The sequence below is a fragment of the Parasteatoda tepidariorum genome, chromosome 4, assembly GCF_043381705.1.
Source record: "Parasteatoda tepidariorum isolate YZ-2023 chromosome 4, CAS_Ptep_4.0, whole genome shotgun sequence".
Lineage (NCBI taxonomy): Eukaryota > Metazoa > Arthropoda > Arachnida > Araneae > Theridiidae > Parasteatoda > Parasteatoda tepidariorum.
Genome location: NC_092207.1, coordinates 52852455 through 52878491, shown reverse-complemented (window position 1 = coordinate 52878491; position 26037 = coordinate 52852455). Strand labels below are relative to the sequence as shown.

The following is a 26037-nucleotide window of genomic DNA, read 5'->3' as shown; positions in this document are numbered from 1 at the left end:
TTCAACTTGACGGTTACAAAGAAAAATCCAACAATCTCAGATCACAATATCGCTGATTTAGGTTCATTAGTGGCATACACCCAAACTTACATTTTTTTTTTGAAGTATTGACTGTTAAACTCAATATTTACACTCCGATCAAACTGTTTATTCAGTTTTCGTTTTAAAACTTTTACCATTACATGACAGAAAATCCTTTTCGGTTTATTATGTGTTTTAAGATCTTTAAAGTTGAAATTTTAAGATTTTTTTGGAAAACATAAACATGAGTGAAATGCAGATCTGAATTTCATCATAATTTAAAATCTTTTTCTTTACTATTTTCCTTTTTTGAAACTGATAAATATGTCACTTTTGCCCAAAATTTCAAGAATTGCGAGTTATGTTGAACATACAAAATCTTTCTCTTGCTTAAATTTTAACGCTTTCCATAATTTAAACAAGTTTAATGTTTGTCCCACATTTTCAAGTTCATTCTCATCTGTCAAGCAGAATTTTGAAAATGGTATTAACTTTTTAATCTTAATTATTAAAACATTTTGTTTATTTATTATTTTAAAACCAAAAAGTTTTTAATGTGTAAAACTATTATAAATTTTCTATGTAGAAAAAAAGTCTTGTAGAAAAAAATCTTTCTTATTTTTCAATAATTACTTTCAGCAAAATGCAAATTTCTAATTGCCACTTCTTACTTTTCCATAATTATCAAACTCTTTATCGTGTTTATTCACTAACTTCACTAAAAAACTGCATAGCTGCCAACTCTCCTGGTCTACTGGTTTATTAAAAATTCTCCTGGTTCTTGTGGATTTCAGAAATTACTAAGTTTCAATAAAAAAAAATCCCTTTTAAGATGTAATTTTTATGTCGATCATTGCTTGCTTGAATATTGAAATAAATGTCACTAATACATTAAGAAGCGAGACTATTTTAAAAAATTCAGTTAACTATCTTTGATGAATTGAATGTCTATTACTATTAAAAATTATGAATAAGCATAATGCATAACATTTCAAGATCATTTAATGTGAAATCATAACTGGAAAATATTGCAGTTTTTCAATTTTGATGACTATAAAAATCCCTTAAATTCCCTATGCGTTAAATATTTAGTATAGTTTTCAACAATTATCATGAAATTTATAATATTTTGTAAAATCTATGGATTTTTTCCTATATGCGTTGGCAGCTATGAAACTGTATTTACCTACGTATTCTGGCTCAAGCAAAAATTACTCGTAAAATGTTTATCGTTTGTTATAGGCATTCATAAAAATATACATATCTTTCCTGAAACATTCTTTAAAATTTTTTGTTTCATGGAGTTTTTTTTTATCAGATCAATATATATATATCACAATAAAGACAAAAAGAGAAAAACGAAGAAAATTAATAAGTTTTATTATTTTTTGGCTATATTAATACAATATTAGAATGTACTCCTTTTTGCAAACATAATCGTGTGAGCTGATGAACAGATTATATCTTTTCATTATTTTGTTTTTCTGCTTTTTAATTTACGAGGGTTGTAAATTAAATAGTGGCAACTTAACCTTTAAATTCACAGAAGGACGGGCATGCGCAAATTAGATATGGGAGCTGTGAGGTGGGGCTGTTGTCGATGTGTAGAGTGCAAAAAAAAGTCGATTAGCTTAGAAGGGTAGTTGTTGTGTGGCATTAATGTGAGGAGTTTCGTTTCCATTGCTCTAAAGCATGTTTTCAAAAGGTGATCAGCGGTCGTGGCTTACAATCAAAGTTGCCCGTGGCAAAAATGCAACAGAATGCTATCGAGGATTAGTGGAAGCCTTTGGAGCAAATGCTTTACCATATAGGACAGTAGCACGATGGATTCAAGCATCTCGTCTTTTTTCGTCATTAAGCCTTTTCACAACATGCTTTAGAGCGATGGAAACGAAACTCCTCACTTTAACGCCACGCAACAACTACCCTTCTAAGCAAATCGACTGTTTTTTGCACTCTACACATCGACAACAGCGCCACCTCACCGTACCCATACCCTATTTACGCATGCGTGCCCTTTTGTGAGTTTCAAGGTTAAGTTGCCACTATTTAATTTACAACCCTCATATATATTTTTAAATAAAAAAAAATTTTGAAAATATTTTATTTTAATAATTTGTATTCTTCTCTTTTCATTAATCTTTATTATTTTCCATGTTTTCTCCATATTTTTAATTTATGTATAGATAATATTTACTAAAATGGCATAAAAATCAATAGTGAACTTACATAAAAAATCTACCAAAATTATAGGGAAATCATAGTTTTAACGTAACCTGTTGAACTAAAATTTTTATTATTAGAATGATGTTTTAATCTTATATTAAGTTTCTTGTTTTAATCTGTATTTCTAATGACTGATTTACTTTTCTTATCTCTTTATATTTTAATATTGTTATTATTTTTAAAGATAACAAACAATCTGTTAAAGAAATAATAGAACCAAAGAAAACTCTGTGGAAAGTAGTCAATGAAGCATTTGCTGTTCACCAAAATCCCAACATTAAACCTTCTGTGTCAATTCAAGAAATTGAACATGGTATGATAAAAAAAATGATATAAATTTGTATATTTTAATTCATTCATATATAATTTCTTTCTTGTCTTTATGAATGTTTTTTTTTTTTTACTTTTTCTTAGTTTTTCACTGTACCTGTTTTAATTTTTACTATCATTGTCTTTTAGGAAGAATTTTTTTAAAAATAATAGTCATTATCTTTAGAATCAGTATAGAAGAAAAAAAAAGTAATATTCTACTAATGTGCTTAATATTTTTCTATTTAATACTCAATTGAAGATTTTACATCCTTCTAAACAGTTTTTTTCTTAAATTTTTATGGATATTAGCTGAAATTTTTTAAAATTTTTTATTATCCTTAAAATTAAGTTTTTTTATTTTACATGAATAAAATGAGCTTGGGAGGTTTTTTTCTCTGTTGAAATTTTCTTGAGTAAAATTAATTGAAAAAATTGGTGTTATTTACAAAACGAAAGTTTCATTTTTTAAGAGAGAGTATGACAAAAACATTTCTTTTACATTTTGCCATCACAGTATTTTAAGATTTATTTTAATGTACAATTTTATATCTATTTTTTAAGATTATACCATAAACATTTACTACAGTAGTCTTCTACTGATGTTCTAAGGCACGTTTGGTGTAGGTGAACAAAGAATAAGTGTTCTTGAGGATTTAAATATCAATAAGCAATTAAAGTTATGTGTGAGAATCCCAGGAGAATTTTCCCTGAGAAATTTCACAAAAATAAAAAATAAGAATGAGCATTTGACTCTATGGAATATTCGGAATCATTTTCTAAAAATTGTTGTTAAAACTCAGTTTAATGAGAAAAATACATTTATCAAAAGTGAGATCTTAGTTCTTTCAGTTTTCATCAAATTTAAAAACAAATACAGCAACATGCATATTTTTAATATAGTTTCCATCCCATATGCTTTTTTTGTTGTATTAATTGTTTTTTATTAATTAAAACGTTTTTTTTAAAATAATTTTTTGTTTAAAATGCAGCCATTTTGTTAAAAAATATTTTATTTAAATTTTTTTGCTAATTATTAAGTTTGTATTAAATGTAAATTTTTTTGCTAAATGGATAAAATTGAAAAAAATACCTTGACTATTAACAAGCATCTTTAAATGTAAATCTTATATTCCTGCTCATATACACATTTATTATTCTATAACATATTTTCATTATTTTGTAACCTATAGATTTAAAACAAAATTGTTTGTTTTTATTTAAAATATAATTATTATTTCCTATTAATGTGTAATATTAGGCTGAAAAATAAACTAGTGTATATGGTTTTTTATCCACTTATTCAAGAGCGGCTGTTGAACTCCGACATTATTAAAATGACTCATATAGCAAGTTTGACTAATTTTTTATTGAGAGGGCTTACTGCAAAATGCTCTTATAATTTTTTACTGCCTATAAATTTTCCCTTCAACTAGCTCTTAGTACTTAGCGGTATTTTCACTTTTACCTGTGACTTCACGTTACTTTGTTTATTAAAACAAATTTTTGAAGAATAATTATCATTAAAAAACATTTGATTACTTAAAGATTACTTAATACTAATTCAAAAAAATCAAGATTTGCAGCAATCATAATTCTCATGGGTAATAACTAATAATACTATTTTTGCGATATTTTTTTTTTTTTTTTTTTTTTTTTGTGCTGTAGGTTTCACAGTATTTACAAATATCTTTTTTCTGCCCTGCTACAAGTTCAAAATTAGTGCATTATCTCAATTTTATTTTACCATTTCTGGGATTTGTTAAATTCATCAAAACATGTTTTTAGAGGTTTAACAGAAATATTTATTATACACAGTACTGTTCAGCTATTGTTATTGATGTTACTGATTGCATCTAACTTGTGATATTCAAGATTTTATGTCAGCCTTATAATTTTTCTGATGAGCCTGCACATAGCACTTAACTTAATTTTTTATTAAATTTTTAAAATTTTTCTTAAATTTATTTAGGTTTATAAAAAATGCATTTAAAAAGTGTGACTATAAACAATATAAAACCAAGGCTTTAAATAGCTTTCAAAAAACTAATTCCATAAAAGTTTAGAAAAAATACAAAATACAAGTTTATTTATTTGTGTTCACCTAATGTAAAGAACCAACAATGAATAATTATTGAAAACATGCAAATGACTCTTAGTGAAACTCATTTTTGATTATATAAAGCTGTATGCTATCAGGAAAAAATTTACATGAGTGTTCTGTGGCTTTAAAAAAGTTTAACCGCTGGCTAAACTTTTTCAAAGCTACAAATTAACTTAAAGTTTACTGTGTAGTTTTATTTTAAAACTTTTTTAGCATGCATAGTTATTAATTTATTTTTTAAATTAATAAAATTAATAATATATTTGATTAATAATTAATTGATATTGATAATTTTTAGTAAATTTATCATTGTTTTAACTTTCATTTTAGGTGAAACTAAACAAAAAATGTGGCAAGTTACAATAAATATGACATGGCCTAGTAAGTTTCAAGTTGAAAGTATTGCTAGCAGGAAGCTTGATGCTGAAAAAGAATCTTTTCTACTCGCTTGTCTTAAAATGAAAGTTAGTTTTTTTTCTTATTATTTGAATATAAATTTGTTAAAAATAGCATATTTTATAAGCTAATTTTTACAAATAATTTAGCAAAACATATTTCACCCATGTGTGCATTTTATGAGTTATTGTTCTCGAGTTTGTGTACTAGTGTCTTGTGTTCTTTATGTGATATCTTATGCTGTCATATTGTATAAGCATAAGAATATATAAATTCTTTGAAATTACCAATTTGGCAAGCCTCTTCTTATGATTTTTTTTGTACAGTGCACCAAAAAAAAAAAGCACGGAATTATGTTTGGTTAAACGAATTTTCTAATTGTGTGCAGAAAGTTTTCAATTCGCTTACAAAGTTCTCGAGATATAGCGAAGAACGCAGAAAGTAAAATTAACATTAAGGGGTAATATTTCCCAAATTGCTGCTGCCGCTTAAATTTTTGAGATCAAAAATCCGTATTTGTCAAAAATGGTATGTTTATTAAAAGAAGTGCATTTTTGTGTCTGATTTAGTTACTTAAGATATCATCTGTAATATTAATAACCATATTTGAAGTCACCCCCTCGAGCAATTAAGTTTAAGTTCTAGAACATAAAGATCTGAACTTTAGATCAAAAATTAATCAAAGTGGTTAGTTTTTTTTTTTGTTTCTTTTTGCACACTATGCATTTATATTTTTAAATCATAAAATAGTAGCAAATATATTAAACAAATATTAAAACTTGTTTTCCAAAATTAAAGATCTCTGTTTAATTATATTTTCTGTTAGTACAATTTTTCCTACTCCAATATAATGAAAGCTTCATTTACACTTTTGACGCATACCTAATATTTTAAACTCTAGAATTTATGTTTATTTATAGAATTATATCTAGAAAAACTTTAAAAAGAATTATCGACTTCTTATTTGTATTGTATTCTGCTGTATTTTATTTTTTGTTGTATTTTTGTAGTTTTTTGTAATTTATACAAAAACTTTGTCTTTATATTAAATAATCAAATTATTAATAGATTGCTTGTTTTTCCTTGTAGGATTTAGGTGTTTTAGACAAAGACAATAATCCTGTTCTCCCTGAAAAAGTTGTAGCATTTGATGACAATAATGTTGAAAATTCTAAATCTGTCCTGTGTAATATTTATGAGCGTATTTGGACACGTTATGGAAAAAAAGAATATATCCCTAAGTTCAAAACAGTACAAACTGATGGTAGGTAAATTTATTTCGATACTTTATATTACATATATATATTACATTTCTCTGATATTATAGATATAGGAGAGTACTTATTGAAAAATCATGATGTTAATCAGTAATGTTGGGATGGATGGTTGCTGTGACCTCCTAAAAATTTTCCCTCTTCAACAAATTTTGTCTGGCAGTTTGGCATATTTACAAATCTCTCTCTCTCAACTTTTTTTTTAGAAAACTCAATTGAAATCAAAAAAATTTACCCCTCTATTTAACTTAAGTTGTTGTGCACATATATCATTTTAGGTATCCATTTCGCAATTTTTAGAACTTCACTCAATAAATCTAAATGAATTTTTTGTTATTGAAAAACCATTTTTCTATCACTCGCCATGGAGCTCCTTTTTCCGAGTACAAACAAGGTAGCAAAAACTGAGAGAAAACACGCCAATGAACTAATTTTTTTCATAAAAAAAACATCGCTTATCTTTTATTAAAAAAAATAAACACTTAAGTGTGACAGTAAATAGGTAATAATAGTTTGGTTAGAAATATATATAAATGTTGAACAAATTTAAAAAAAAATTATCAGTTTAATTACATACTACTGAAACTTAATTTGTAAATGTATAAAAAATTTTGCAATTAAAAGACTGTGCTATACTGAGTATATAACTATACTAAGCTGAATGTTTATTTTGTGGAAGTATTTTTTGGAAGAAAAAAAAGAGTGAAGTCACTGCAGCTGTCAAACTACCTATATCAGAAAGTTTTACGGAGTATGCTTCTCAATACTATAACTTCATTAACATGAAACAGTATGAAATTTTGCAAATTTTAAGAGAAATGAATCTGATGTCAAAATATAAACAAACAGTCTGATATCAAAATGTTATTAATGCGGTTTCCAGTGTTCCCTCTAAACGTATTTAGAAGTCCCCTCCCCTGCCTGCCCTTTGATTCCTATAAATGTGCCCTTTTCCTAAAAATAAGCTGCCATCCCTGAAAAATACTGCCTTTTTATTCAAATCCATTTTCACTGTTTAAATGATAATCATACTCTAGTAAAATTATCTGTGTTTATAGGTTTAATTCTGATTGCTAGTACAAATATTTACTTTGTTACGATTATTCTCAACTTGTTGAACTTTTATAAGTTTCTCTTTTAAGGTTAAGTTTGCTTTTTTCTTTTAGAAAAAAAAATCTATGCATAAAGATTGTTTTATCATGTCTTTAATTATTTTTTATAAACTACAAATTTTTCTCTTAATTTGATAGTGAGTGAGAATTACTTTTTGAAATGTGCATAGATAATAGTTTAAGAGAGTAATTTAAAAATTGTTGAATTTCAAATTCAGTTATTTCATAATATTACACCTTTTGTGCGAGGAAGCACCCAGCCCTTTTTTATACCTAGGGAGAACTCTGCGGTTATTTTTCATTAAATTTGAGGATTTCTTTTTTACACCACATAATTGAGTTTAGTAGAAACTATTAGCAAGAAAATTATGATATTTTTATTAATTTTATTTTTTATTAATTGTATTTTAATGAAGGACTGGATTTCAAGAATATTTCATTCCTTTTTGGTATTCAGCGAGATTTACCGATTACCAAATTATTTGTTATTCAGTTCATTGGTGAGTGATCATTCATCCTAGTGAAAAATGATGTCTTCATATTAGCTGTGAATTAATTTCTTCTCCCCTGACCTTTGATGTCTAAACAAGAAAAATAGTCATTAAAAATTTTTCTATTGCTATCCTGAGAAACAAAAACCAAAGAGAAAAATCTAAAATTGAATGTGAATCAGAAATGTTTAAGAGGAACTGTCAAATACGGCAAACATTCAAGTATTTTATCATCCGTACAATTCCCAATCGAAAAACCTCTTTGTAAATCGATAAGAATTTATTAAGTTTAAAAATCTATACATTTCAGATACATTGAATATTACTTTTTGCTAATAGAGTCTTTCTGTGTTTCATTGAAATTCAGTAAGTTTGCCACAGTAACTCTATTCACATTTCTCTCACTTTATCCATCAGGAAAAAATGCCTGGTATAGCACCGACTGACGCTCCAAGTTGGTTTAAACAAAAATTAAAAAAGAAAATCAAAATCTTTGAATGAAAGTCAATTAGTGGTGTTAGTCTTTCAAAGCAAAACAACCAAGCAGAATTAGAAGATTGCTGTAGTTACTTAAAACTTATAAATTTTACATCTTTTATACTTAATAAACTAAGTGTTTGTTTGAAAGTAGTAAAAAAGTTCATGAAAATTTCATCTTAAGTCCCATTTCTAATGTATTGCACAGTAAAACTTTGCTGTAACAAAATTTTGGAGACCAAATAAATACATTGTTGTAGAGGGATATATTATTATATCGAAGGCCTACATACTTTGGGGACACAATGAGGTTTTTTTTTAAAATTTTAGTGTTATATATGTATTAAGTATAAATCTATTTATATATTATATCAAAATTTAATTTGCAGCGTGGTAATTATGGTTAAATATGAAATCAGATAGGGTTGTTGTAGTTCATTTATGTCGCACTAGAGCTTCACAGTTGGCTATTGGCGAGGGTCTGGGAAGCATCACTGGGGATGATCCGAAGGCATGCCATCACAATTTTGATCCTCTGCAGAGGGGATGGCACCCCCGCTTCGGTAGCCTGACGACCTGCATGCAAAATTGAGCACTTTACGGTAGAACAGTTTAACGAGGACCAATACCGCACACCCTCGGTCCCTACGCAGACTGATCCAAGTGGTCACCCACCCGCACACTGACCGCAACCAGTGATGTTTGACTTTGGTGATCCGCTGGGAACCGTGTCTTAACGATCAGTCCACTGCTTGACGAAATCAGATAGGAATGTTACATCAGTGACTTCTTAAGAGATAAGGGAGGCGATTCTAAGAAGGGAAGGTCTTGGGGTGGTCTATGTACCTCAAGGATGGGGTTTTGAAACATGAATACAGAAGCCATTTACTGTCTTGAAAAGAAATAACATAAGTACATAAACGGCAGTGAGTCTTTTCTTGTCAAAAAAGACTGAGAAGCATGGCAATATATGATAAAATAAGATTTTTCACATTATTTGAAAGCCAATAATAATGGAGAAAATAAGGTTGAAATTTTAAAAAAAGAATCTTTTTACAGGGGTTCAACGAATATCGCAATATTGAGAGGTGGATAACATTAATTCATATGCAATTTCATCAGGACCACGAAACATTATAGTAATAGAAAGAGTTATTGTTGTATCGGATATCGTAGTAGAGAGAGTTCACTGTATATGCATGAAATGTGTATATTTATTTTTCTCTTAACTGAACTATGATTATTTTTTTTCTTTTCCTTTGCAATATATAGGTCTTTTTGGTAAAGAGAAATACTGGAGATCGGAACTTGCTTTGACTTATCCAGAACCAAAGACGTTTGAAGCTTTTGCTGGACGTTTAAGGGATGCTGAAAGAATCGTTTCTGCCAAAGCTTTGTCTTGGCTGAAAGAATTAGGACTTATTAATAAGAAGAAAAGATTGATTCTGTATTCACGCGATGATGATGTGAAACTTTTGGAACTTCATTCGTCTCCATATTCTCTCTCTATTCCTCATGAGTTGCAAGATGAAATGAATTCTATGTTTAAATCTTTAAATGTATGTTCTTCTCATTGCTGTATTTATAAAAAAAAACCTAAATGCTATTAATTTATTATTATTATTAACTATCTGTTTTTTCAATCAAGTATTTTTTCTTCAATAGTTCTATAAAAAGTCTTCAAATAAAGAATTCTTATTCTTATTGAAAGATAATATTCTTCTTTGAAGTGCTATTTATTTGACTTTGTTCTACATTAAATAGTTTGCTTAGATCACTAGCTAATATTCTAAGATTAATTTAACTTTCATGAAATGTAAGCTAACTGTTTAGTCTTTATATCATGTGGCATATTTTATGTAACATTTATATATTAAACTTTTCTATTGGATTTTTTTTATGTTATGTTGTTGGTTTAAATTAATAACAGATATTTTAATTATAATTTAATTATCATAATATTTTATAAAAGTGTTTACAATCTTTTTATTTTGCAGAATATTTTTTTTAACATATACATATCACTTGACTTTTCCATTGGTTTTTATGTTATGTAGTTGGTTTAGATTACTAGCATATATTTTAATTATAATTTAAGCATTGTGAAATTTCATAAAAGTGTTTACAATCTTTTTGTTTTGCGGTATATTTTTTTTAACATATCAGGCTTTTCCTTTGGGTTTTAAAAATAGCTTAATTTATTTGCTTACATGAATTTCAAACTTTGAAATCTACACTCATTTATATTGTAAGACTCTTTATTTTATAATTAATATGTATATATTTCTGGACATAACTTTTTCAGTATTGCTAAAATTATTAATTTGTTGTTTTGTCAGGATAGATCTACAGTTTTCTCTGATGACATATTTAATGAAACACCTGATAAAATGTGTCAAGACAGTAACTCTGTGATTTATGATATAATTACCGAAAAGCCAATGCAAGAGATTTCAGAAAAGGAAATCCATCAACGATGTCAAGAAATGTTTGATAAAAATACATCTCTTATGCAATGCAAGGATCCATTTCTGGAAGAAATAAAATCGACAAGATTGCAGCTACCTATTTTTAATAAAAGGTAACTTATATTTTGTTTAACGAAAACGGTCTATGATTTAAAAAATCAACTGAAGAATTGGAGGAAGAAAAATTTATAGTTTGATATATTCTACTAAAGTAATCAGAGAATTTCTTCTAGCCAACTTTCAAAACTTGTTTCAAAGTTCATTAACAAATGGCACCACTGACAAGAAAGACTAACTCTCTACAGCATGTTAGACCATTCCAACTGAAAAATATATGTGACTATTTTAATTTTGTTGCTGAAGGGCATAGTTTTATCATTTTTTCCAGTTATAAGCCCATTCTTAGTTGAAATTTGTAACTTAGTGAGTCAAAATTCTGGTTTCCTAAGCAGACTACAGAAAACCATACATTTCTATTTTCTTCCTTTTTTTAATTGACTTTTTAAACCATTGGTCCTTTTTTTAGAAACCCAATATATACTGTAAATTTATGGGCTTGTTCAGTTACAAAATTAATAAATGATTAATTTATTATTTTCAGGTAAAAGTAGTTGGCAAACAGTTTTTGACCTTTTTTTCTAGTTTTGAAGCAAAAGTCATTTGATGTAAATGAAATATATTATTAAACTTAATCATAGTTTACCGTATTTCATGAAATGAATATTATTAATATTACAGGGAGGACATCATACAACTTGTCAATAAAAATCAAGTTGTTGTGATTTCTGGAGAAACAGGATGTGGTAAAACTACTCAGGTTCCACAATTTATTCTTGATCACTATGTTAACAAGATGGAAGGTGCACACTGCAATGTAGTTGTTACTCAACCAAGAAGAATTTCTGCTATATCTATGGCTGAACGAGTTGCTGCAGAAAGAGGAGAAAAGGTAACAAGTAAATAAATTTTTATGTTTTCTTTTATTGTTTTGTGACTTTTGTAGAATTTTTTAATTGATTAAATTTTGTACTTAAAATTTTGATCTCTTAAGTTTTAAGGACATACAAACAATATTCCAGTTATATCATTAATAAAAAACTGAAATCTGTATTATTTGTTTTATTTTTTAAAAAAAATCATTGATTCAATTCTAAAGTAATATGAAAGTATTAATAGATAAAGGCATTGCTATAATTTTTAATTCATTTAACGTTGTTCCTTAGGTTGGTGAAACTGTAGGGCATCAAGTTCGGTTGAATAAAATGTTACCTTCACAAAAAGGAGCCATACTTTATTGCTCAACCGGTATGCTGCTTCGCAAATTATGTTCCAACCCTAATCTTGAAGGTGTTAGTCACGTTATAGTTGATGAAGTTCACGAAAGAAGCATCCAAATTGACTTTCTATTAATCCTTTTAAAGAGGCTACTTGAAACTAATAATAAAATCAAACTTATAATTATGAGTGCTTCTTTTAACACTGTTATATTTTCTAATTATTTTAATAACTGTCCCGTGATTCACGTACCTGGAAGAAGCTTCCCTGTTAGAGATTACTATTTGGATGATTTGTTAACCGACAAAATTGAATACAAAAACGATTTAGAAAAGAAAGATCCCATTTTGGATGTCGATCTAGTGGTAGACATTTTAAGTCATATTGATAAATTAAAGAAACCTGGTGCCATTTTGTGTTTTTTACCTGGCTGGAATGATATTCTAAATGTAAAAAACAAGCTTCTAACTTATCATCCTAATCCATCCAAATTGATGGTGTGCTGTGCACATTCAAGGTTGCCTCATGAAGAACAGAGGAGGCTTTTTAATAAACCTCCCATTGATGTTAGAAAGATCATCTTAGCCACAAATGTTGCTGAAACGTCAATAACTGTAAATGATGTTGTTTATGTAGTGGACACTGGCCTTCATAAAGAGACATCATTTGATAGTGAGCAGGCAGTTGCTTCTTTAGGTACTCAGTGGATAACAAAGGCCAATGTTCGCCAAAGAAGTGGAAGAGCTGGTCGTGTTCAGCCTGGTGTTTGTTATCATCTGTTTACAAGAAAGGTGTTGATGAAGTTGGAGGATTATCCCCTCCCTGAACTCTTAAGGATGCCTCTGGAGAGTGTGATTCTTGATTGTAAAGTATGTTTTTGAAGTATTTTATATCTTTTATTTGCTTCAACTTTCTTATCTGTAGTTTTTCTTCTTTTGTATTTATTAATTCCATTATCATCAACTTTACTTCCTCTTGATAATGTGATTCTTTATTTTAAATTATGAATTTAAAGTATTTTACATCTTAATTTAGTTATTGTATTTATTTTAACTTCAGTATTCCTAATTGTTTTTATTTTGAATAAACAGCATTTTTTTTTAAAAAATGTGGAGAAATTATGTGTAGAACTAGTCTGAAAACTTAATTAATTAGAGAAGATAATATAATTACTGAAGCTTTTAACAGATTAGTGCATTTAAAAATAAATTGATACTATTATTTATGAAATTGAATATTTGTGAAATAATTATTATTTAATAACTAAATATTTGTGACATAATTATTAAAAATTATTTTTTCCATGGATTTATCCTTAATAAACAAGTTTTATAATTGTGAGCGAAATTTTTTTTGGTTTGTTTGATTAGTTCCTAAAATATGGCAGCTTACATAAAAGTAAAATTAGCATTAATATCACCTGCTCTCCTTCCTGTCTGTCAGAAAGCATATTTTCCAGATTCAGTGTTACTCTATATTTTAATGTCAGAAATCTGAATAAACTATTTGTGGTTACAAAGTAGGGAGAAAAAAATGTTTTTATTTTTTTAAAGCAGTCGCAGAAGTATAAACTTCTCCATATTATTCTCTTTTGCATTAACAAAATTTATACTTGATAAAATTAGACATAATGAAAACTAGTTTTTCTATTACCAGCAATTTTTTGAGCTCTTTTTGTCACACACGTTTTTATTTTATAAAATAAAGGTATTGATTTTATTTATAGTTATTGTACTTACATTCAATATGTAGATTGCACTGTAAAATAAATATAACCTTCTCTATTCAGCGTTACTGCCCTGAATCTAAAGCTGAAGACTTTCTTTCATCTGCCTTGCATGCACCTAGCAAACCTTCTTTACAAGCTGGCGTTGAGGAGCTTCAAATTATTGGTATACTTGATGAAAATGAACAATTAACCGATTTGGGAAAAGTTGTAGTCAATTTTGGAACTCATCCTAGATTGTCAGTTGCTTTGGTTTATGCAACATTTTTAAGGTAGAAGTATACTTTTCTTTACACTTAGGTAACTAATATTTCTTGTTTAAATAGCTTTTTGATATTTTCTATAAAATATTTTTTTATTTTTATACAGTATACTCTCGATGTCTCGAACATCTATATCTCAAAAACCTTATTATGTCAAAAAAATATTTTTCTTCTTGGCATTACATATCCACATAATTTTAATTTAAATTCCTATGTCAAACAGTTTCTTCTCAAAACCTTATTATGTGGAATGTTTACAGAAAAATCACAGTGTAAGTTTATTGTAAACCAATTATTTTCTTTTTAATTCATAATTATTTTTGTCTTACTTTTAAAAATGAAATTATCATTACTGTATACTTATAGTCAACTATTGTAATAATAGTAGACTTATAGTTAACTATTATTACAACCATATTTATTAGTAAATATTTTTAATTTTCTTGACTCTACTTTTTAGAGTACTATTTTAGAATATATTTTTCTACTTTATAGAACATATTTAGTTCTGAATTAGTTATCTCAAAAGCTCGCTTTCTCGAAATTTTTTAGTGTCCCTTCAACTTTGAGGGATTGCGAGTATACTGTAATAACAAAAGAATTATTTTGCTTTTAAAGTTATTATATTTTTTGAAACAGTAACAATTTAACATTTTATTTCCAATTATTGTGTTTGATACTTTTATTTTAGAATAGATAGTAATGGTAATATATATTTTTAAATAGATGTCTTGATCCTGTCTTGACCATTTGTTCAATTCTAACTCTTGGTAAAGAACCATTCCTAAATACACTAGAAGATAAATCTCTTGTTAAAAATGTAAGTAATTTCATAAAAATGTAAGCATTTTGCATTTGATTAATTTTTTTTCTTATTGTTGTTTGTTACAAATTAACTGAAATTTGTTTCATATTTAATTTGCTTTTACTGATTTATCATTTCATTACATTCTTTAAACATGCCTTAAAAAATGATAGCATTATAGATTTCAAATTCACTTATTGAAAGTTTTTTTTTTGTTTAATTTGTGTAAGTTAACTTTAATTGGCAATTTAAGTGTTTCAGTTCTTGTACAAATTTTAAAATTAACCTTTAAAATAACTTTAGGAATTTTACTTGAAATGGAATATACTTCTTTTAATATTAATAATATTTATTTTGAGTGCATGAATTGTAACACATTTGAATAGAATGAACTCTTCAATATTTTATTAAAGCATTCCTGCAACAGCCCATTGTGGGCCAGAGAGGACATGGAGGTTAAGGCTCCTAAATTTTGTGACCTACAGTATGATTGTGGCAATGTGGTCAGCATTGCACACAGGCTACCTTTACTTCCCAGAGCAGCTTGTACCCACCAATCCGAAGCTTAGTGGGCTTCAAGCTGTCAATATTTTATTAGTTTATCAAATAACTTTAAAAAATTTGACATCAGATTGATAAAAGGTCATATTTCCTCTGCATATAAGCAAACATGTTAAAAATGATAGAATTGTTAATGTATCAAACCTTTTCTTCAAAAATAAATAAATAAATAACCTCTTGTGCCCTACTCCCAAAAAGTTTTCTTCATGAATCAGATATTTTATTACAATAAATGAATTATGTTCAATTTATTTATGTTTGGAAGACCTCACTATTGAACTGTGGTGCAATTGAAATGCAGTGAACAGTTAACCTTCTTTCCTCTAATAATTATAACTTATAATTAACTCTTATAATTTATTAAATGGTTGTGCATCAAATTTTTATTTCTTTTTTTTTCTCTTACAGAAGGGCAGTGTGTTTTGTCTGATATATTTAAAGTTTGCTTAGCTTGAATAACAAAGAATATTAATTACAAAGTTTAGTAAAAATGAATACAATTTATTAATGTTTCTGTTTTAATTCCAGATAAAAAGATCTTTTGATAATTTAATGCTAAGTGATCACTTAGCATTAGCTAAAATATTTGATGAATGGAAAAGACTGGGAAATGATTCTAACCTTTCTAAGTTTATGGAGCAGAATTTCCTAGATGAACAAAGTTTAAATGTAATATCAGGTAATATAATTATTTTTTTAAGTCTATTTATTGTTATTTTGCTTTAACATTCCTTTTTTTGCGATTATTCTTTAGTTACCAAGATAATTTTTTCTTCTTTATAAAATTTCTTTTTTATAAAGTTTGTTTTTACATTATGAATGAATTTTTTTAAAGAGCTTAATATGAGATACAATTACTGTTCTATATAACAACACTTGTCTTTCAAAGGTTACATTATTTACATTATCAGATGGTTATATCATGAGTTTGCGAAAAGAAAAAAAAGAAACACAATGAACTCATAACTAAGTTTTGACAAAGCAATGTTATGCAGTCAATCCCTGAAATTACGAACTTTGATGTCCCACAAAATTCAAAATTTCCTGTTCATTATCAGATGGTTATATCATGAGTTTGCAAAAAAAAAATAAAAACACAATGAACTCATAACTAAGTTTTGACAAAGCAATGTTATGCAGTCAATCCTTGAAATTACGAACTTTGATGTCCCACAAAATTCAAAATTTCCTGTGTTTTTCTATGCTGATAGTAGAACTAAAACCTCTTTTAGTCAAATACATTTCTTAGGTGCCCCTTGATTTTGTGAAATATTCTTGTTTACCCAATATTTTTTCATAATTTCTGAAGAATTTAAATATATTTCTTGAACTTCAAGTTTTAAAGACTTTTCTTGGGATAATTTTGTAAACCATTTCTTGAACCATTTAGAATCATCCATTCTTAAGGAAGTAAATTTGTAGGATATGTGTGCACAGATGAGAATAACCTCCCACAGAATTCAAAAGAGCTTGCTAAATTAATTAATTCGAAAAAAATCGATGCTGATGAAGATGTAGTTACCATAGATAATAATCCTGTAGTGTGTGATGATTCAGAAGAATCAGAAATATTAAAAGAGGTTACAGCATCAGGAGACATTTTGGAAGAGAAAACTGATAAAACAAAGGAAATTCAGTAAAATGTAAAATCAAGTGATGAAGCAAAAATATTGTCATTGTTGGAATTTTTTTTTTCCTTTTTAAGTAAAAACATGTTATATAATTTTAAAATATCATTGCAGTTGTTAGTGTGACTAAATTGTAAAAAAATATTTGATATTCAACAAGTTTTGTGAAATTGAGGTTTAAGTATGAATGAAAAAAATTTCAAACTACTATTTTTCTTGGGGGGGGGGGATTTTATAATTTGGTACAAATGTAATCTAATAGATTTTTTTGGTAACTATTAGACGGTTTTTCATATTAAAAAAGAGCCGAAATATATTTTTGCTTGTTGTAGGAGCTTCAGATAAAAAGATATATAGTAAGATCGGTGTCCTATCTGGTTCAAAGGGTTAAAAATAATAAACTGGTTCTAGGCTATAAATGTAAATAAACATGTCCAGATTACTGCAAAGTCTAAGCATTAACAAGTTCCAGAAGTCAGGATGTGAATATTGCATGTTTTAACTCATAAATAAACCTCTCAAGGAGACCTCTCAATTCACAAGAGTGAATAAAAATTTACAGCACATTGTTGCACAAAGGAAAGTTACAAAGAATGTGTAATCTTTTTAATCTAATGAATGTGCATGGGACTTAATATCAATTTCTGCATCATGCAGAATCTGCTATGCAATTTTGACTTTTAAAAAAATGTATTCAACTAACTTTTTGACAATTGATCAGGACAACCTAATATAAGATTCTAGGTAGTTGTGTCACTCTTTCGCTATTCAAAACGAATTTGAAATGCATTGTAAAGCAAACAGAAAAACATTAAGCGGATTAAAGAACTTCTGTAAAACTTTTGCTAAATCAAATGACCATTGTAAAGGACAGCGTAAAAGTATGGAGCTAAAGTTTAGTTGCTAAATGCATAGACGTTTACACAAACCTTCTAATGTAGGTTAAAATATAATTGTGTCCTATAGAGTAGCAAACAGGACTTTCATGTAATACTAAAGAAGAGAAGTTTGTGATTTGAAAAATATTTCAGCTGAAAATGTTCTTTATAGGATTAAAAGTTTTTCCATTTTAAAAAATAAGTTATTTATATGATTTATGTATGTATTGATAAAAACATTTTGAAATTAATAACAGTCTATCTATTATATTGAGCCAGCTATTTTTGATCTATTAAGTTTTTTTTTAAAAATTTTAAACAGTGTTTCATAATTGAACTAAACATTCAGTAACTTGCAGAGAGGAAATATATTAATTGCAAAATTGATTGTTTATTTATTATATTGTTTCTTGTATTTTCCTTTCTACAAATGTGAAAATTAATATTTAATTAAACTTAATTTTATTTATTTTACTTTCTTTAAGTATTATTATTATTATTTTTTCTTCTTAGATTTAAAATCTCTTTTTGCTGAAAATTTACATACTGCTGGACTAATTGAATTTAAAGATGATTTTTGTGATCCTAAAAGTAAGTGTAATGAAAACAGTAACCATGCTCCAAGCATTTTTGCTGCACTTGCTGTTGCATTTCATCCTAATGTTATGAAAGTTCTTCAAGGTGAAATATCCCAAAACAGAATAAACAAAGATGCTATCATTTATTCTCTTCTGTAAGTAGTTTGCATTCATTAATTTTTATTGACTTATTTATACAATTTCTTATTTTTTTTACTGCTTGGCATTTCTCCAAACATGTTTGATTCCTAACTCATAATCTTTGTTGGTTATTAACCATTTCTCAACATTTTTGCTTTAAAAATGTAAGATTTATAAATATACTTTTGTTTTTCCTGAAATATTTTTTATGTGCTACTGCATGTCTTTATTTTCATAAAAATATTTATATAATTTATAGTACAGTTTATGCCACATAAAAGAATAAATTATAGTTATTCCTCAGGTGTTTTTTAAATTTAAAAAATTCTCTATACTGAGAAAATTATCTAAAATGCTATCTAGATAAATATTGGACACATTTATGCAATCAGAAGTTTTATTTAACTTTGCAATTGCAATTGTGCAAATTATTATACAATTTGGCAAATTCTATCTGATAATATTTATTATGAATGTAGTTTTAACTTGCATCATTATTTAAAGGGTTCAATAACTGTTGGCTTCATAGTAGTATATTTAATTACGTAAAATTATTTTAATGGGAAACAAAAAATATGTGGAAAAAAGTAATCAAGTTAATTTTTATAATGTAGTTATTTGTGTTTTATTGCATTCTAAATATTTCAGAGACGAGATTTTTTTCATAAGTCCAGTCAATAATTTCTTATTTATAATAGTCTAATCAATAAATAATAGTCTAATAATTAATTTCTTACCTAAATTATTTTTTACTTGGAAATTTTTTTAAAATTTTTGTTCCATTGTTTTCTATTGCATTTTATTTTTTCACAACAATTGTTGGTAATTAAAGAAAGGGCAGCCTCTCTAAAAGAAAATTTGCTTGTTAGCAAATGAGTAAAAGTATAAGAGTAAAAAAGATAATTGTCAAAACATTACACAATGCCATGTTAGTTAAAAACAAAACATAAAACCCCCCTTGAAACAATAGGAGAATTTAGAAAAGTTCATTAAAGTTGTGTTGCTTTAGAGAAAGATTAGCTATTGCTAGGTTATACAGAATGCAACCTGATTTTAAAATATACCTCAGAATAAGCTTTTCAATTTCATTTAGGAAGGGACAAAAAGGTTACATACAGAAAGAGTCTGTTGCTTCAAATGAGAGTGAACTGCCCAGTCCATGGCTTATCTATTTTTCTGCTCTGCAATCAAAGGCACGTAGACTTATGATGACCTCTGCAGTGTCCGCTATCCCTGGTATTATACTTCCTCTTGTGTCTGGAAAGCAGTTAACTGTCTGTAAAGTAAGTGAAATTATTATATATTATTCTTAGCTATTTAAGTCAGTATTCGGTAAAGTCAGCCCACTGCAAAATAAATGATTGTTTGTTTTGAATTTTAAGTAAAGGTGGGATATAAAGTCATGGGTACAAGTGTTGTAGAAACTTGATTATCTGAAGTTTATGCATACTGTTGTAGAAGTTAAACTTATCTTGGATGCTCAAAATTTTCAGATAGTGGTTGCCCTACACAATTAAGCATAACATATTTTCTATCATATAAAAACTTTATTATTACATTTAATCTTCTTCTCAATAAAGGATAATTATTAATATAATGTATATTAGTAATTTTCTTTATATATATTATTTTTTTAGTTTTATACAAAACATTGGTAATCTCTTTTTTTGGCAACATGCAAACAGAAACAAATCTCTGAGTTGATTACTTTCTACATCTGTGTTAATCATTTGCATTGAATTCATGAAACCGTTGCTTTGTTGATTTAATGTTTTGTTTTTATTAAAAAGTCTTTTTTATTTCTCATAACTGCTTTATTTTTAAATTTGAAAGCCAAAAAATGGAAAAAATTCTTTTAATCAATGACCTTGGCCATATTTTGCAACAATTCATAGCCAATGCATGGATTTCTTAACTTCCCTTGGCAAGAGATAAACTAACATCTTATTACACTTGTATTTCTGTTTTTATTACAGGAGGTATTCTATTGTTGTGCTGCTCCCTTTTGTGTCATATTTCTTTTCAATTTAATAAAGTTGAACATTTTATTTTTAAAACCTATTTTTCTTAAAAATGCATCATTTATTTTTACATGAAGCTCCTGACATAATAAAAACTTAATGGTTAAAGAAAAACAGCCTTCATAGTTTTTTAATCTGTAATTTATTTTTTATCGAACATCATCAGCTGATGTCATATGAATATTTTTTCCGCAAATAGACTTTTTTACCTTTTTCTTTAAGTTCTGGATTTATCAACATATTTCATCTTTTAATTAAATTATTTACCCTCACAATCATCTGCAGCTAAAGTCATTTACTTCAATTTTTAAACTTTTTATGAACCATTCTTCATCACCTTAATAGTGTGTCATCATAATCAACCCCTTTTCATCAATACATGAAAAATCAATTTAGATTGATAGTTAAATTTACTCATTTGAGCTTGTTCATTTTCAAAATTATGCCATAGTACTAATCTATTTATAATTTATTGGTACAAATTATTAAGCAGTTATTTTCTACATAAGATTATAGTTATATCACAAATTCTATTCGTAGATTGAAAAAATTATGGACTTTAGGGCACACTGTGTTGCATTTTGTAACATATATTTAAGTCAATGCATTTAAATAAGCATATCATTTGAATTCTCAAATCACCGGTATGAATATTGATTCTAAAATTTCAAGTGTTTTAGATTATACAATGCATCATATGTGTCATCATCTTTTATATCCCTTTAATAAATGAGAAATAGTGTTCTAAGTTTGAGAAAAAATCAACTTATGTTAACAGATAATCAAAGTTTACATGGTCTTAAAAAATTCTTAAATATAAATATTGCATTTCCAATTTGTAAATTTATTTCTTAAATGCATAATCTTCACTGTAAACAATCTACTCATTGAAATAGTGGTTTATTCCATTTATCAACAACTATTTTGGTCAGTTCAATTTCAAAAATCATCTCATTCTTTTTCTAAAATTTACTAAAAATTAAATATATCTCTTATCTGATCATTTGAGATTAGAATTTCCATACACATTTCTAGAAACAGCCGAGCAATAATTTTTAGAGTCAAAATACTTTTATTTCTTTTCAAGAATTAAAAGCATTTTGGATTGTGCTTTCAATTAAGTAAGATTATCCTACTGAGCATTTGTGATGCCAAAATAAATCTTTATACTTTATGTATTTGTTGTTGAAAACACTAGTTTCTCTCCTTGATATTAAGTCATTGAGTACTCCTCTTAATATGTACCAATACAATTCTGCAATTCACAGTTTTTGAAAGATAATTAAATATTTTGCATTTGTCTGTTTGTATATTTATATGAATGTTTTTTGTGGAAATTATGTTAAAAGAAATTTTTAGCATTATCCAAATCATATTTTGTCTGTTTTAACTAGAAAATCTAAAAGCTAAATATAAATAATAAAACTAAATTTTAAAAAATCTGAAATCTGACAAACATGCAGTTTTAAATTAAATTCTTAATTACATATATCACAATTTTATTATTTTAAATTTTTGAGGAAAATTCCATGGAAGTTTGAATAATTACCAAGTGCTATTTCTCTTACTATTGTTTAACAACTTATTTATTTTCCACCTCTTTTTGAAAGGCATAGTGCTGTTTAACAGTACTCATTAGCAAATTTTGCTAAGTAGGAAAAAAAATCAAGAAAACTAAATTCAAAAATTTAGCAAAAATTCGATACAGTAACGAAAAAGGAAGAAGATGATTTACATAGCTATTAATTTTCTTTTAAATTCCTATGCTTTTTGTTTTGCCAATTTTTTTTCAGTATTTAGAGTTGCTTTGAAATATGGATGAGCCACGATTGCTTAGTGGTTAAGGGCCTGAAATGTCATAGTGAGGAAATAGGCTTCGATCCCCAGTGGCGACTTGAAGCCCACCCAACTTCAGATCTATGGGTACCAACTTGTCTGGGAAGTAAAAACGGTCTGTGCACGGTGCTGACCACATTGCCGCAATCATGCCCTTGGTCACGAAATTGTAAAGCTTTAACCTCCATAACCCCCTGGCCCACCACGGGCTGTTGCGGGAATGCTTTACTTTACTTTTAAACATTGATATTAAATATTTACAATCAATTATTGAATAATCAGTGGACGACTTTTGTTAAATAAATGCGCATTTTCTTGCCCCTGATATTAGACTATTTATTTTACTATCTGTGTTATTTTAAATATATATACATATTTTTATTATAATATTCCAAAAAGCCTTTTGATTCCTTTAAGTTTAAAATTCAAAAATTTTTCATAAGCTTATTAATGAGACTTAAAAAACGCATAAAAATATGTACTTATTTTGATATATTCAACTTATGTAAATTGTGTTAAATAATGTTTTTATGACAAAAGTTATGTCATAACTTTGTGGATTACTGGATTACAGAAAAGCAGTCTCTTGTTGTAGTCAAATACTTAGAAAGTGAAAATTTCTCTACATAATTCTTGTTTTTAAGTCTATTAAAGTAATGAAAATAACTTTCTGCATATCTTCTAAAGTGTAATATACTTTTTTTTAACAGATGCCATCTAGTCATAAAGAAAGTGACAATGTATGTATTATGTTAGATGAACATAAAAAGTTGAATTTTACTTGCTCCAAAGAGGAAGCTGAACTTATTATGCAATTCAGATCAAAGCTGGATTGCTTTTTTGACATATATATTCATTCTCTAACTACAAAATCAGAAAAATGTGATCAAGCAATTTCACTTTTCTACAACAAAGTTTTTCCTCTGTTGAAAAAAGTATTAAATAGTCCTCAAGTTCCTTTTACAAAAGGACAGATTTATAAATTTGTAAATAATTCTTTAGTTTCGGAAGATTTATGATAATTGTAATAATTGTTAAATCAGTAAATAAAGTATATATTTTCTCTTATGAGAAGCCTTTGTAATTTTTTATTAACCATTTTCTTAAAAGCTTATTATATTTTAACTTTTAAATTTTATTTTGCTCACAAAAACTGAGTGGTAGTATATAATATACAAAAAAATATATATATTTATAAATAAAGTAAGGAAGAAAATAAAAAAACACCACACCTGTCAACTTTTCCATTTTTTTTTTACTAAAAATTATATAGTACTTATGAATTTTAGTATTAAATCACTAATGAAGTGGCTCAGAAACCTATGTTTGACTGCTGATAGTGATGCTTCAAGAAATACCTCTTATTAGAGAGTATTTGATCAAAAGGAATTAATTATTGAATCAGCATCCTAATGATTAGATCCACCATTTTCAATAAAGCAGTATCCTAATGACTATTTTCAATAAAACAGCATTAAACAATCCACTATTTTCAATAAAGCAGCATCCTAATGATTAGATCCACCATTTTAGTAAAATCATATCCTAATAATTACATCCACCTTTTTCTTAAAGCAGTATCCTAATGATTAGATCTATCTTTTTTGTAAAACAGGATCCTAATGATCAGATAGAAAATTCAATTGTTTCATATTGAGGTTGAATACTTCAACTGCATGTCCCCGGAAATGTATAAAGTTAAGCAAAAAAAAAAGACTTGAAAGTGCTGGTCAAATCATTATTTTTAATTTGGCATTCACTTAAAAGTACTTATGATTATCAGATCTTTTACCTACGTGCTTGAATTATTTGTATGTCATGGTGATTACAATCAGTACAAGTCAAATTTATCGAATCAATGATTAAAGCATAAATATTGGTACTATTTCAAATATCTATTATGTATTTTCGAATTTAAATGGCAATCCACATTTAGAAATGGTAATTGAGAGTAAGGGAATTTAAAGTCATCAATCCAATTTTTGTATTAGGGAGCTTTTTATTTTGGAAATATCTTCAAATGCACTTAAATGATGTGCTTATTTAAGAAAAAGTGTGCACAGAAAGCTTATTTAAGAAAAAAATTCACAGAGCTCAAAATGTATATTTAAGTAAATGGATACCTCAAAATAAGTATTTCAAATGAACATAACTTCAACTGTGTCTTTAAAAAATGGACATACACTTAATGTGCATTTTAAAAAAAAAAAAAAACCTAATCAAATTCGTGTTAAGATGCTGCACAAAATGCTGCTTTTCCATATTTTATTTTATAACCAGCAATGAACAGCTGACCCAATTTTTTTGGGTTTATGACTACTAATGTTCAACTCTGTAGCCTTGTAATTTTGAACATAATCCAGAAGTCAAGGGAACTTTTGGTTCAAGTATGTGGAGGAATTTGCCTTTGTGGAGGACTTTTTGATGGAATTAACCCGCATTTGTGTTACATGAAGCAGAAAATCTCCCATGGTTAGCCTGATGGCAAGGGGAATCTAACCCATAGTCCGTCTACCACCGAGAATATTTTACGTCAGCACTGCGGTCGCTGGGTGCGGAATTTGTATCGATCAGCCATCGCTGGGATTTGAACCCGGTTCTCATTGGAAGGTGAATGTTCTATCCTCTAAGCTACCACAGCTCACCTTTTCAATATTGAAGAATGAACCAACCTAACCAAATCAATTTGGAATTTTGCCTACTTTTTCTTAGCATTATGCGTAATCATTCCGGTGCAAAGTTCTTGACTATAGGGTCAGAGTGTCCGAGAATATTAGAAATGTAAGAATCTCATTTGAAAAGTTTAGTTCTTTGTAAATCCTTATTCTTTTTAAAAATATTTTTCTGAAAAAAATGGGAGATATTTTCACCACCACTACATATTTTTGAAGGAAATATTTCTGTAAGAAAATTCTTTGCTTTCATAACTCTTAAACGTTTGAAAAAAATGAAATTCCTACCAAGTATTAATGCTTATTTGCTACTATTATTATATCCAAATAAAAGAAGGGTTTTCTCTGTGCTAATTACATATGAATAAAGCAAAACAATTTAAATAAAGCCGGACATACTATAGCTTCAGTTCTATAAACTAGAACCTTCCTGTCTGTCAAGGTATAAAATGACAGAAAAAAGTGGTTTAATCAATAGAAGAAAAAGAACAAGCTTGAATAAAAGAAGGGAGATAAGAAACAGGTAGGAAGGAATTGGGTAGGAAGCCCAGGGAGCAAAATGTAAAAGTTAAATTAGAATAAATTTCTTAACATTCGAAAAGATAATTAACTAAAATATCAGAATTTTTCAAAATGTGGAATGATTTCCGAAAGTCAAAGTCGTTGGATGAAAAGCAGAGGTGAAGGATTTAAAGAAAAGAAAACTCAAACCTATTATTAGAATTTCTACTATATTACAGTTTTAAAAGATCCGTGGAATCCAGGAAAAAGAAGA

At 27.5% G+C, this 26037-nt stretch overlaps 1 protein-coding gene across 1 annotated transcript; it reads left to right on the top strand.

Annotated features, from left to right (window-relative positions):
• The first annotated feature begins 131 nt into the window (after positions 1-131).
• Positions 132-23658, top strand: LOC107443160 (ATP-dependent RNA helicase DHX30). The gene is made up of 14 exons (XM_043043021.2): positions 132-505; positions 2432-2560; positions 4991-5124; positions 6146-6320; positions 9683-9969; positions 10750-10991; positions 11617-11827; positions 12102-13022; positions 13943-14151; positions 14869-14962; positions 16037-16187; positions 18528-18747; positions 19827-20016; positions 23301-23658. Exons 1-14 carry the CDS (start codon positions 346-348, stop codon positions 23607-23609), a joined length of 3432 nt encoding a protein of 1143 aa, XP_042898955.1. The 5' UTR covers positions 132-345; the 3' UTR covers positions 23610-23658.
• The last annotated feature ends 2379 nt before the right edge of the window (positions 23659-26037 follow it).